Here is a 14,805-nt window from a genome sequence, read left to right on the forward strand (position 1 = left end):
TGAGGAGCTGGTGAGAAACTGGAAGGTGGTTTGGGACTCGACTAAGAGTAAAGAGCTACATGGCCACCACTGCTGGCAAAAAATCAGTGAGACTAGTGACTAGTACCAGCTACTCTCAAACAAACCCTCGCCTGGATGAGCCCAGAGATGCCCTGGGGATCCCAGGAGAAACTGGCCCCCCAGCAGCTCTCTTCCTCTGCCTCCTCCACAGCCCAAGGGAGATCAGATCTGCCAACCACAAGGGCCCCATTCAGAGTGGGGAAAGAGGCACAAGGTGTAGGGTTTCGCTTCCAGGCTCCTGGCCACCTCGGCTGGCGGAGCCCAGAGTCGGGATGACCTCCTTCCTTGGCCATGGGCCCCAGGCCAGGCCCTCCAGGACAAAGCCCAGCACAGCAGCCGCTGCCTGCTGCATTCCCAGCAGCAGCTTCCTTTGGGACGTCCTAGCAGCTGGCGCTATCCCAAGCTGTTAGCTGGGAGCACGGGTCCTCTGCCTGGGAGGAGGTGGGGCTGATGCAGGGCAGCAGCCCAGTAGAGTAACCGTGACTTGGCGTTTACTCACATGCCCTGCTTGGCGTCTCGTGCTTTCCGTGCGTCAGCCCCCTGGGTCCTACACAGCACTGATATGTAGGTGCCGCATCCTTCCCACTTCACAGAGGGGAAGACTGACACAGACAAGAACACAGAGCAGGTAAGGGGCTGAGTCAGGACTGAAATTGATGAGACCCAGTTTCAAAGCCTGCCGACCAGGAAGGCTGCCTGAGAGAGGGGCTTCTCAAAGTTGGGATTCTGCGCAAGATCCCCCAAGTTTCCCAAGAGAAGTCTCCAGCAATCAGGACCACTATTTTTAAATTTTTTGAAAAATATTTTTTAAAGATTTATTTACCTTATTTAAAAGGTGGAATTGAGAAAGGGAGAGAGAGAGATCGTTCATCCCCAAATGGCCACAACACCTGGAACTGGGTCAGTTCAAAGTTAGGAGCTTCCTCCAGGTCTTGCACTTGGGTACAGGGGCCAAAGACTGGGTACATCCTCTACTGCTCCGTTAGCAGAGAGCTGGATGGAAAGTGGAACAGCCAGGATGTGAACTAGGACCCATATGGGATGCTGGCACTTCAGGCAGCAGCATTACCTGCTATCCTACAATCCCATCCCCAAAACCACTCATTTGGACGACAGCCCCTTGGCTCAAAGGGAAAATCCAGAAATAAGGGGAACTCCACGGGCAGATATTTAGCTGTGTGCAAAGTCTCAGCACACAGACTGTAAATACCAGGTAGAAAGGTTGTTTACCCAGCAGCAGCTGCTCTGGTGCCTAAGAAATCTCCGAAGACAAATCAAAACTAACTGCTCTGCCCAGCAGCCGCGCAATGGCTCTGTGCTCATGAGTGACGGTCCTCTCCAAAACCACCGGTTGTATGGAAAAAAAAAAACAACAACAAATAAACAAAAAAAAGGCAGCACCGTAAGTGCAGAAAGCCAACCCACAGCTTGGAAAAACCCGCAACCCACTTCGGAGGACCTGCGAGCAAGTTCCACCTCCGCTTCCAATCCAGCTCTCTGCCAGTGTGCCTGGGATAGCAGTGGAAAAGGGTCCAAGCACTTGGTCCCTGTCACCCACGCGGGAGACCCAGAAACAGTTCAGAGCTCCTGGCTTCAGCCTAGACCAAGCCCAGCTGTGGCAGGTGTTTGCGGAGTGAATCAGCAGACTGAAGATTCTCCCTCTCTTTCTCCCCTTTCGCTCGCTCAGTCTTTCAAATAAGCAAGTCTTTTAACAAGAAAGAAAAGAAACAAAATTCCAAGGGCGGTTCTTTCTCTAAAACCTGGACTGAATTTCCCAAGTACAATGTTAAGGGAGAAGAGCTATCTGCAAAAAAAAAAATCATCTAAGCTACATCAAACTATGTGTTGACACACACACTGGAGTGAGGCACAGCCAGCCGGAGGCTACCTGCATCAGGACACTGAAAATGTTCTCGATAGAACAAATTAATGACCAGGGATTAATAAGTCTGGCAGAAGAGCCTGGAATGTTGTGGCTGCCAAGGCAGACGTCACAGCCTACTTGTTAAGATTGAATGTTTTAATTGCAAAAAGGTATTTGTGTGTTGTTCCTGAAATAATTCAAATGCAGCAGGACAAAATAAGACAGACTTGTGTTGCCTCCTTCACTGTGTGTGGGGGGGGGGGAGCAGTGTATAAAATGTCCCCAGCGCTGGACAGGACAGGGAGGGGACTTAGTCAGAGGGTCCCACAGAAGCTCAGGAGCCTGGCAAGGAATCAGGAACAGAGACATTCACAGCACCTGCTGCAGGGGTCTCTGTCAGGAACCTGGCTGTACCAGACCCTGGGCAAGGGGGAAGACAGGAGCCAGGGCTCTTCATCATCTCTCAAGAGGAAAGCACTTGGGCCTAGTACGGTAGCCTAGCGGCTAGGGACCTCGCCTTGCATGTGCCAGGATCCCATATAGGCGCCGGTTCTGGTCCCAGTGGCCCCACTTCCCATCCAGCTCCCTGTTTGCAGCCTGGGAAAGCAGTTGAGGACAGCCCAAGGTCTTGGATTCCTATACCTGCATGGAAGCTCCTGACTCATGGCTTTGGATAGGCACAGCACCAGCCATTGCGGCCGCCTGGGGAGTGAATCAACAGACAGAAGGTCTTCCTCTCTGTCTCTCCTCCTCTCTGTATATTTGTCTTTCAATAAAAATAAACAAATCTTTTTAAAAAAAGAAACAGGAAAGCACTTGGGAGACTGGCGCTGTGGCACAGTGAATGAGCCACCACCTGCAGTGCCGGCATCCTATATGGGCACCAGTTTAAGTCCCAGCTGCAGCTCTGTCCTAATGACCTGAGAAGGCAGGAGAGGCCAGAGTAAATGTTTGGGCCTCTGCACCCATAGAAAGACCCAGTTGGAGCTCCTGGCTCCTGGCTTTGGCCCGACCCAGCTCTGGCCATTGCAGGGAGTGAACCAGTAAATGGAAGAATGAAAGATCAATCTCTCTCTCTTCCCCCTCCCTCCCCTCCTCAACTCTTTCAAATAAATAAATCTTAAAAAAAAAAAAAAAGAAAGAAAAGAAAGAGAGAGAGAAAACGACCTGGGCAGGGGTATAGGAGGAATGGGAGGAATGCAGACAGGCCACTGGGAGCCCACCTGGCACAGCCTAGCAACTGGCAGCCCCTCTGCCCCAGCAGTCTCTAGCCTGTGGCCAGCGGGACCAGTTTCTGCAGTAAGGATGGCATCTCCGGAAGGTCCTAACACTGTGGGCAGAGTTCAGCAAGGAGGGAGGAGGCAAGAGCAGCTATGATGTGCTCATGGTGCTACTGCCCCTGACCATGACATTAACCCTGTGCATACAATGAGTCCTTAGGCTCAATCTGTGAGCCACAGCCAGACACCCCCACCCTACCCTGCCGCCCATCAGGATCTGGGCCTAAACAATGGGACAAGCCAAGACCAATCAAGTCCTCTAACTCCCAACTCAGTCCCTGGCTTCCTACAAGACAAAATCTCTGAACCCTGTGCAGCCTCATCTTACTCATCCGCAAAATGGGCTGAGGGACTACCCACAAAGCCCCTGTATTACCACATTGGTTCTCACAAAACTTGAGGCCCCATCCACATCTGAGACATCAGCCACTGAGAAAAAGACATGCCAACAGCTGAGCCCCAGTAAGCAGCCAGTCTGACTATAGGTACAGGAGCCCGGGGACAGCTGGCAAGAAGCCCATGGAAGGGCCCGTCCTGGCCACCAGAGCCTGAGCTGGACCCAGGAAGTAGCAGACAGAGGAATTCTCTCAGAGGAGAAGAAGGTCAAGGCCACAGGGTTGGGAGAGTGAAGCAGAAGTATATCCTAGTGGGCACTGAGGCTCTCTTGGCCACTGTCTTAGGCCTGGGGCCAGGGTGCCCGGGGTGCGCAGGGGAGCCACTAGCAGGTGCCAGGCAGGAGTCTAGTTTTATCCTGAAATGGGTTGGGGGAGGGGACCCTCGGGAGCTGGGCCAGCCAGTCCTTGGCTCCCCAGGAGCCCAGGGAAGTAGGGCAGGGGCACGCCAGGACTTGGGCAGGAGCATGGCAGCGAGGAGGGGCACAGCTCTGCCACTGGAAGACCTAGAGCCAGGCAGCGATCAGACCCCCACACACACAGTGCTCTGCCCCCAGATGGCCTCAGGTGCATTGAGCAGACAGCCTCAACCCTGTGGAATAGGCTGGGGGTGCCCTGTGAAGGGGAGAGGCCCCTGAGAAAGAAAGAGGTCCCACCAAGCCCTCACAGTGGGGGGAGAGTGGTGCAGCAGAATGAGGCCTGGAGGTGACCTCAGAAGGGGCCCTGCAGCAAGGACCCAGCCCAGCGGGAGACCAGCCGAGGCAGAGAGCCAGCACTGTGGAAGGACTGGAGCAGCCTGTCTCCAAGCAGGAGCCAGGCCACTGCCACAAGCAAAGCACCCCGGTGACGCCTCCCCTCCTGGCCCCTAAAGCCTGGGCTTGGAAGTAGAAAGAGGGAGGAGAAACACCCTGCCCAGGACCCCAGACAGCGAGAGCCCCTGCTGAACTGCAGCCAGCAGTTTGCGTGGGGCCCAGCCTGTCTGGGAGCTGCAGGGAGGGAGGGAAGGAGGCTGGGCCCCCCACACCAGGGCCCCAGTGGAGGAGGAGGGTGTAGGTAGGGCTGCCGGGAGAGGCACTTAGTGCAGCAGCTGCCTCCCAAGCTGGGCCCCCTTCTCTCCAGGACTTGTGGCCACACGCAGGCCCAGGCACACCTCAGTCTGTTCCCAGCAGCCACAAGGAACCCGGCAAGGTGGCTCCTCAGAGACAGGAGGTTGCCTCAGAACTGAGGGCTGTGCTGACTTCCTGACCCTGCACAGCTGGCTCCCTTGAGCTGGCCCAGGTTGGAACACGCACAGAGCGCCCCACTGCGCTCCCCGCCCTGCTAACTCCCCGGGTCAGATCCCAAGCCTGGTCTGGGGCAAGAAGCAAACCAGACCGCTGCTCCCTTCAGTCCTCCCTTGTCCCTCAAACCCTCTTGAATGTGGCCTTGGATGGTGGCCCAGGCTTCATTGAAATACATGTTCCTGCAGCTGTGACAGTGTGGGGCAGTGGGACAAGAGGGGGTATCATCTTGGCCAGGAAGTCACATCAGGACAAGCCACGATCAGGACACATCTGAGGCATGCCCTGAGTCTGGAAATGAGAAGAGGCCTACCTTGACTCTGGGGACGAGGAGAAAGAAGCCTGCTCACCAATAACTGACTCCCCTGGGCCCCGGAGCACAGGCCTCCTATGGCTAAAGACCCGTCTGGCCATGACGTTCTCTCATCTCAAGTCCACTGCCTCTGGCGGAGCCTTTCTAGAGTATAAAGCTCGCAGGGTCTCTCCCAGCTTAGAAACCCTCAAGGGTGCCCCAGTACTTCTGGGATACAGTCCCAACTTCCTCACGTGGCCCTTGCCTGCCCCTCCAGTTGCTTCCATCACTTCTCCAAACATTCAAGACCATCCACCTTGCCTGGAACCACAGAGTCTTCTGATTGTCACTTTACAGTGCTGTTCCCAGTGCCTGAAATGCTCTTCCCTCTTCAATACGCCTCTCATGCCTGCCCTTCTTGTTCAAGGTCATCAGCACTCCTCCCAGGAAAGCCCAGCATTCTTCCTCCTGCAACATGCCTAAGGCCAAATGACTTGCTACTCTCTCGCCCAAGTCCACAGGCAAGCAGAACACTTCCTACCTTCCCAGTTTAGCACCCCAGCACCAAGCTGCTCAAACCATTGGCGGGGAAAAAAAAAGTCTTATTTGCTAAGTGTTCCCATATGCTGCCAATCCATGCTTTTGTAAAAGGCATTTTTTTTAAATGCCGCAGTGATGGTGATGTCAAGTTGCAACCTGCATCCCTCTGTGCTCACGCTCAACATCTGAGCTCATCTCACACTGGCTCAGGGATGGCGGGCAGGGGTCCCTCGGCATCTCTCTGCAGTCCTAGAATGCCACTGTATTCCTGCTGTTTTCAGAGGAACCCAGGTTTAGGGCTCCAGACACAGCTGCTGACCCAAATATTGGACAAGAAGGTCCCGGCAACCCTGTGGACACCCACGACTCGTGCTATGGCACTGTACTTCCCAGAGGCATACAGTGACCCAGCTGCCCACATCCTGCGTTTTCTCAATACCCCTGCCATCCCCCCAGCATCCTAGGTGCAGAACCTTGGCACCTGCCACAGGTCATCCAGTCTGAACCCCTGCTGGCACAGGCTACAGCCACCCCTTCCACTGTAGTGAGAGCGAGGCAGTTCCAGGCAGCAGAGCTCTGACTACAGTAAGTCACTTTGCTTCTCTAGGTCTCAAACAGAGCCTGGTGCTGCCAGCATCAAGTGGCAACTGGGACAACTAAATACAACTTGCAGCCTGGGGTAGAGCCCATGCATTCCCTGCAGCCTCATGTTACGAATGTTTATCAAACATTCTGAGGCCCACATCACAGGATAGTGAGCTAAGCCTTAGACTGTAGTGCTGGGATTCCATATGGACACTGACACAAGTCCTGGCCACTTCACTTCTGAACCAGCTTCTTACTGATGCGCCTGAGAAAGCAATGGAAGATGGCCTCGGTACTTGGGTTCCTGCACCCACGTAGGAGATGCAGAAGAAGCTCCGGGCTGCTGCAGCCATGTGAAGAGTGAATCAGCAGACGGAAGATACCTCTCTCTCTCATACACACTCTGCTTCAAAACTGAAGAAAGGAAGAGGGACAAGTGGGGAAAAAGGTTATCAATCCTGAGCTTCCCAGCTGGAAGTCCCACCCTAGATCTTTCCACTTCACAGTCCCCTCCCCCAAACAACCAAGCTCTTCTCTTTGAGGTCAGTGCTACCAAGGCTCCCTGTCCTGACTCCATGCCTCCAGTGGAGGGGCTGTTCTGTCCTCACCCTCACTCCCTGGGGTACCTGGAACTGCTACCTCTGGAATCACCAGGAGCTGCTGGCTAGTCTGGTTCTCCCAGCACACAGCTGTTCTTACAGTTCTCCAAAACCTCCTCCCCCTACGTTACAGGAAAACACAACCCCAGGGCTCACCACTGGAGAGAGCTGGGCTGTGGCGAGCAGAGGGTCCCAGCCTGTAAGCTAGGCCCACCCCACCCCCTCACCTCCAAGTCCACCTCTCTGCACCTCGCACCATGACACCACTGAGTCCTCCCCAGCTAGGTCCTAGTTGGCTGCCCCTCAACCATCTCCAAGCCAACTACCTCCTGGGCACCAGGGCAGCAGAAGCCCTTCTTGGCCCAGACCCCATTCCCCTGGGGAAAAGCATCAGTTAATGGGAGCAGCCTGGGTAAGTCCATATTTTCTCACTGTTTAGTGACACCCACACCAGCCCAGCCCTGGCACGTATCCTTCCACCTGCTGGTTCTACCTTCGTCCCAGTCCTGCCCCAGGCCCCCTTTCCACATCAGGCATCTTCGAAGCCTGTGACCTCAGTCTGCCGTCTCTTCCTCCAGGAGCAGGTGTCCATGCAGTGGTCAGATCAGCATTCTGTTGGAACCCCAGGGCACAGAGACTGCCAACAGCCCCAAGGTCCCCACTAGGTTCTGAGTATAGGAGAAAGACCAGGAAGCAGAGGAAGGAGTGCTAGATGTGAGGTCACAATGTGTGTCACTGGACCCCCTGCAGCTTACCACCCACCCCTGACCCTCACTGATCTCAGCTATAAAGCGGAAGCTCTAAGAATCAGCCTGTCTGCTACCCTGTGGAAAAAGATGATGTTGGGAGAAAAATCCTGAGCTGGCCTTCTGAGTCAGGTGGTGTGGGAGAGGGGGATGGCAGAAGGAAAGCCATGGAAGGTTCTAGAGATTCCATTCCTGATCTGAGACTGAGGCTCAGGAGCAGGGGGACCAGTAGCAAGGCCCGAGCACTTGGACCACCACCTGCTGCTCTCCCAGGTGCATTAGCAGGGAGCTGAGTCGGAAGTGGAGCAGCCACTTCATATGAGATACTGGCATCACTGGCAGTGGCTTAATTCACTGTGCCACAACAGTACCCCCCACACACTCACACACCCTTTTTTAAGAAGCACTTAAACAACCTGCTAAGAATTGCTATCGAACCCAAGCAGGAGACTCCTAAGACTTTCTTTATGTGTATGGGTTTCTTCAGGTAACTGGGAAGATGGAGAATATGCCTGTGTGACCTGCAGCTTAACCTCTCTGAGCACCAGGTTTCCTCATTCATAAAAGGATGTGGCAGCAACCTCAAGGGGTTGTTGCTGACCAAGCGCCCAGGAAATTCACAGCTGCTCTCCCAGCCTGTGCAGGGACAATGGCACCTTTGACCTGACCCCCTGGACACAGAGGAAAACATCTTCACCCATAGAACGTGAGATTGCCATGACATCACCATCTATGCTTGCAGAAAGGATACTGAGATTCAGACATGGATGGAACAGGGTGTGGCCAGCCTACCCACCGTTCAGCAGCCACAGGGTTGCTCTCTCCCTCCCATGCATACATCTGTCCACAGACCATATGTCCCAGGAGGTGGTGGCCACAAAGCTGGCCCTATGTCACTCACGGCACTTGCAGAGAGCTGCACATGAGGCTGACCCAGTACTCACCCCTTCTTTGCAGAGGAGGAAATGGCACTGGGGGGAACCTGAGATCCACAGGCTCTCCTGGCACGGTGGCTGACCTCACCTGCCTCCTCCTCTACTCCCTGTGTCCTGCCAAGGCCCAACATGAGCAACTTGCAAGAACTTCTCTGGGGATGCCCAGCTCCTCCTCCGTCACAGAAACCAGGAACATTCTAGGACACCTGTAGCCTCTGAAACTGAACCTCAATCTATCTACATGGACCTTCTGGGCACAGGCCATGCATAGACCTCACCCTCACCTCTTCTCCCTCAGGTACTGTAACAGCCTCCAGGTTCAAGCTGTTGCTCACTGCTTTCTAGAACATGGATCTCAGCATCATACCAGCTTCTTCCTAACGCCCTTTGAGGTCCCTGTGGCCCAAAAAACGGAGCATGAACTCCACGACACAACACTCAACATCTATTGAGGGAGTGGGGGCAGCATTGTGACACACCCGATAAAGCAGTTACCTGCAACACTGATATTCCATATGGGCTCCAGTTCAAGTCCAAGCTGTTCCACCTCTGATCCAGCTCCCTGCTAATACACCTGGGAAAGCAGCAGATGATGGTCCAAGCCACACCCACACCCTGTCCTAGCTGCTATAGCCATTTGAAGAATGAAGATAGAAGATCTCTGTAACTCTTTCAAATAGTAATAGATAAACAAATGCATCTTTTTAAAAGAAACACACTCACCATCTCTCATAGCCTGGGTTCGGAGCCCAGCTATGCCTCTTACTAACTGTGGCTTCCGAAGCCAGTTATTTCATCTCTCCTCAAGCCTAGCTTTCTTAAAGTGCAGGATGGGCAGCCAAGAGCATCACTAGCAGGACACTGGAGAGAAGGCAGGAAGGGCACATGGCACACAGTAGGTGCTCCGTTCACTCATTGCTCACACACACACTGGAGTTCCTGGTCACCATGCACTGGGTGCTGTTCATTCAGCAGAGAACACAACTGCTGTCTGCCAACTCATATGGAAACAAGTAAGACATGGAGGGCAGCATGTGTTTTAGCCAGGGAGGTGGGGCGGGTTGCAACTTTAAGCAGGAACTACCCAGGAGATGAAATCTGAGCACAAGTCCTGATGGAGGTGACAGAGTCCAAGCACTGCTGGGAAGGGGCAGCCAGTGCCAGGGTCTTGAGGCAGGGTAGCAACTAGCATGTCAGTCATGTTATTAGTAGGATTCTCTGCCCAGTCTCACCTTTCTGCATGTGCCACACCTGCACCCAACCAGGCCCATGCAAAATGCCCCTCCCCTCTCAGAATCCTACCCATCCTCCAAAGTCCAGCCTAAAATCTTTCTCCTCCATGAAGCCTTTCATGATTTAGGGTCTATAGTGGCCTCCCCTAAGCTCTCACTGCCTGCTGATTTGCACACAGACCTGGGCCCTTTGAAAAGCAAGGATTGGGCCACACGTTATTAGCGCCAAGCCTAGCACAAGGCCTGGCACAGTGCTGCCATGCATGTGCCTAGTGAAGGAAGGAAGGAAGGAAGGAAGGAAGGAAGGAAGGAAGGAAGGAAGGAAGGAAGGAAGGAAGGACTGAATGACCCCAGTCAGCATCCCAGGACTCCCCTCTTATAAGGCCTCGGTCCCAGCACTGAGTTACCAGGGGCGCTTTCACTACAGATACAAATCTGCAATGGGAAACAGACTTTTTAAAAATAACAGCACATTTTTCTTCTTCTGTTTTTTTTTTTTCTTTCTGCATGGCTTGTTTTTCCAGCACAGCCCCTCGGCCAGCAACCAGGGGAACCCCTCCAAGACCCCACTTTGAGAACATGGGGCTCAGGGGATGCTCACATTCCAGGAGGGCATGCAGGGGCACCACACAATTTGAGAGCAACCCTAGCATCCTCAGACCCTGGGCCTCCTTTGCTCATAGCTCACGGGCACTTCCTGCCCTTACTCTAAGAGATATCCCTAAGGAGGGCTCAGCAGGCTGCCAGGGTTCCAGTCCTGGCCAACTGTCATGCCTGGCTACTCCACTGTATCTCCTGGAGCCTCAGTGTATTCAATCTGAAATGGGAATATTGAAATATGTGACATGTGTCATAAGCAGCTAGTATTAGCTATCACCCTCCACCTCCTCTTCCTCTCCAGCATCCCTGGACTGGCTGCATGTGACCCCTGCACTGTATCTCCCACTCCCCAGACTCAGAAATCTCAAGGGCCTCTGATGTCTTAGCCTGTCCATCTTCAGAAGCTTCTCTCACCCATGGTCTTCCTGAGACATGTACACCTGTGTAGGTGGGGAGTTTATCTGTCCCCCTTCCTCTCGCTGGCCCCACATGGCCACAGCTCGGGATGTGCCATTCACTCACCTCATCTTCAGCACCTCCCCAACACAGGGCCAGTCCCCAACATTGCTCAGGGATCTAGCTGGACACTCAACAGCTCCCTTGGCACTCCTATGCCGAGGGTCAGGCCAGAGAGTAGAACAATCGAGTCAGGATTTGATCAATGGATCTCAGCCATAGATGAGGGTTATGAAATAGGTGGGCAGGACCGAGAGAGACTGTCATCAAGGAGGACTTCCCAGAGGAGGCAGAGTGAAGCCACATGGTGGAAGGATCTAGAGGCCTGGTTAGGGCAAGGTAGGGGCAAGAGCATGAGGACAGCATTGTGTTGGCTGGAATGTGGCAAACAAGAGGGACATAGGTCGGTATCCCCATAGCCCCAGGAGGGCAGCTGAAGGACTTCAATCTTCCCCCTCGCAGCACAGAAGGACAGGCTCAGATTTGCATATCAAAAAGGTCAGCCTGCAGCGGCTGCTTCCCAAGGACCACACACTCCAGGGCCTGCAGCAGGCAGCAGGCCAGTCCACTGCGGTCCCCAAGGAGCTCTGCTCACCCAGCAGCAAAGGGACCAAGCCAGCAGAAGCAGCCACCATCCCTCTACCACCAGGGTTTGGAAGACAGAACTCTGAAAGGTCTCCATGGGTCACTAAGTGCCTGCAGGGCCTGGGGATATTTGAAAGATACATGAGCCCTCTAACCTCATCCTGCCCTTGGGCAAGCTTCCTTCATTCACTCACTGGAGAGGCAAGCCCTGGAGAGAAGCTTGAGGCAAGGGCCGCAGTTGGATCACCCGCTGACAATAGGGTTCTTCACCCTCAGTGCACTGGCAAAACCAGTAGGTGCACTAGATGGGAACTGGGAAGTTGGATGTCCTCTGACTTGGGACGGGTCCCTTTGGTTGCAATGCTGAGCTTGTCATGGAGTTCGGAGTTGCAGGTGGATATTGGGGGGCTCTTGCTGTTGTCATGGTGGGGTGAGGGCAACAGTGATGCCTTAACTAAGATACTGGGATACAGGAACCTCAAAGAGGTGGCCTGGCACCCAGGGGACCCTCCCTGAGACCACAGATGGAGTGTACTGGGGATAGGGGAGAGATGGGGACACCAAGGTTGCAGTGCCCATGGTCAAGGTTAGGGCCCTGTGGGTCTGGCTAAGAGGCTCACAGATGTGTCCTGCCTACAAGACTGACTGCCAAGGGGGCAGGCCCAGGATGCAATGGAATCTGTAGGGATGGCTCCTGACCTCCGGTCCAACGTTGTCTTTCCAACGACCCAGACTTAGAGAAATCCAGGTACGTCCAGGAGAGGGAAGATGCAGTTGTATTGCACACCAATGAAAACAGATGTTACCAAGCAGACCTGATCCAAGGGGTTGGGAGGACAGAGTCAGAACACAGGTCCAAACAGGACAGGTGCACGGGGTAATGGCTATCACCCCAGGGCCAGGGGTCCTTCGGCCAGGGCAGGGAGCCCCATCTGCCACGGTGCCCCTCCCCCCACTGCCAGAGACTGGATGATGCAGGGTGGAGCACCTATAGGCACCCCTGACAGGTGCATTCAGCTCCAGGGAGCGCCAATGCTTCCTCAACTACAAGCTAGGTGTCTCCTCTCTCTGCTGGCTTACTTACTCTCACCACTGCCATGCCAGGACAGGATCCCACTGGTCCCAATCCAAGGATGGAAAAACAAGGTTCAGAGAGTTCAAGGGTAACCAGGCAGAGCCCAAAGTCACAGTCATCATGAGGAGGATGGATTCCAAGGAAGAAGCTCTTTCCGCTCAACAAAATACAGCCAGGGACCTAGGAAGCCTTCCAAAGAGATAAACAGAACTCCCACCTGCCTACCATCACCCAGCTTTTGGGCAAAGACCAGGCCCAACTCCCCAGGAGGAGGGAGGAGACCCCCCCCAACCTGTCACACCTGTCTTGGGGGGACCCCCAAACACAATCCCAACCCAAGAGGAAACGAGGAAACGGAAGCAAAAGCCAGGCTGGATGCCAGGGGCATCATGCCCCGAGGAAAATTCTCTCCCTCCAGCAAAGATCAAAAGAGCCCCGAAGTGTACAAATCACACTCCCATAGTCTCCTGCACCCCCACGCCCAAGGACCTGGTGTGTTTGGATTCAGCCGCTCTGAATCACCTACGACAGCCTCCCTCCGCATGAAGCAAACATCCAGGACCAAAGAGATGTTGCACGGTTCTTCTTCCCAGCCCACAGCATCGGTGGGGAGGGCATGGATCCAACCCTTCCTTCCCTCCACCAGCACCGCCTGTATCCTCCAGGACAGCTGCCATTCTCCTTGCAGCCACTAACCTAGGGCATGCTGGCCTTGACGGCGCAAGGTCATAGGCAACCAAGTTTCTGCAGTTTCTGCATCGGAAGATACCTCGGGGACTGCGAATGGGGGGCTGGGTGCAGGTTAAGTGCCTGGAGTGATCAGGCACAGACTGACCGCCACTAAGACTCACTCTGCATCACCCTCCCAACCCGAGGGATCACGGGGGGTGGGGGAGCAATGCCACGCGAGGCCCCCACCCCCGAGACTCCCCTGGGAAAGACCCTCGCTCCTCGAGCTCCCCCAGCCACAGAATCCGGGCTGGTCGCCCCCCAGAACTAGGCCAGCAGCGGCAGCCGGAGCCCCTGGCCCCGCGCCCCGCCCCACGCGTGTCTCCGCGTTCCCAACGCCCGGCCGCGCCACCACTTTCATTGGTCGGCGGCCACGTCCGTCAAGCGGGCGGAACGTCGGCTACATTGTAACAAGGCGAGCAAGCGGGGAGGAAGGAGGCGGAGGGCGGCCCCCCGAATCCCGCGGCGGCGGCTGCTACCTGCCGAGGGTTAACCCACCTCGGGGCCCGGCGCGCCGCCGCCGCCCCCCCAACTGCCGCCCCCAACCCCCACCTCCGCCCCGATCCCGGGGACCCCCAGCCCTCATCCCCGTCTCCAGGGGGTCCCCCTCGCACCAGCCCCGCAGCCGCGCGCAGCCCCCCGTGCGCTCGCTGGCAAACTGCCGAGCGCTCTCCGAAGCCATGTTCAATGGCCACATTGGCTACCGGGCTGACTCACCTTCCCGGCAATGCTGCGGCAGCCGCGGGGCCCGGGCGACGCGGGCGGCCCGGCGGGCGGCTCGGCGGAGGCGGCGCGGCCCCCCGAGGCTGGCGGCCCCCGCGGCGGGAGCGGCCGGCGCTGCGGGAGCGCGCGGGTCCCCGGCGAGGCAAAGTTTTCAGCGCCAGCCTCGGCGCGGCGACGGCGGCGGCGGCGACTCGCTGCTGCTCCCCTCCCCTGCTTTGACCACCATCTTATTAGTACAGGAAATGACATGGAAAACGGAAGAAAGCGGCGTTTGGGGCCGACGCGGACCCCCCAATTCAGGGGCCGGAGCCGGGACTCGCCAGCCAGCGTCCCAACCCGGCCCCGGAGAGCGCTGCCGGGGCCCCCGTCAGCCCCCAGGCCCCGCGCCCTGCCCGCACAGGGAGGGTGGTGGGGAGCCTCAGCGCCTAGGGCGAGGTTTAAAATCCGGCCCCGCTGAGCCTAGCAGGCGAGACAGAAAGACGAGCGAGAAAGAGCTGGCCAGAACTTTGCAGCTGGGACACTTTGGGGGACCGGGATGAAAAGTTGAGGGATTTTTCACCAGTTACCCCCTCCTTGGAGAGTGGGGTGGGGCGCCCCCTTTCTCCCCCACCCCATCCCACCTGCGGCTGACCACTTGGAACTGCTGCAGGGATAAGGGGAGAGACGAATGCCACCTCCATTTTTAACCCGTTCGGGGGACACCCGCCCCTACCCCACTCCAGTTCCCATTAACCTTCTAAATGCCTGGCAGTTTGGAGATAGGAAATGAACTTATAAAAAAAAAGTGGGAGTCCTGCTGGAGGCTGTGGGTAACAGGTAGGGGGGTTCGTTA

At 55.7% G+C, this 14,805-nt stretch overlaps 1 protein-coding gene across 4 annotated transcripts in view; it reads right to left on the reverse strand.

The window, feature by feature from the left end:
• Positions 1-14,474, reverse strand: part of PRDM11 (PR/SET domain 11) — an 84,000-nt gene extending 69,526 nt beyond the window's left edge. For 2 of the 4 annotated variants that reach the window (XM_058663130.1, XM_058663128.1), the window contains exon 1: positions 13,968-14,474. In XM_058663130.1, the coding sequence (XP_058519113.1) occupies positions 13,968-14,222 (255 nt within the window). In that variant the 5' untranslated portion in view covers positions 14,223-14,474. The remainder of the gene's footprint in view (positions 1-13,967) is intronic. The other 2 variants (XM_058663131.1, XM_058663132.1) reach the window with 2 other exon arrangements.
• Between the last annotated feature and the right edge of the window lie 331 nt (positions 14,475-14,805).

This window comes from Ochotona princeps, chromosome 4, assembly GCF_030435755.1.
Source record: "Ochotona princeps isolate mOchPri1 chromosome 4, mOchPri1.hap1, whole genome shotgun sequence".
Classification (NCBI taxonomy): Eukaryota; Metazoa; Chordata; class Mammalia; order Lagomorpha; family Ochotonidae; genus Ochotona; species Ochotona princeps.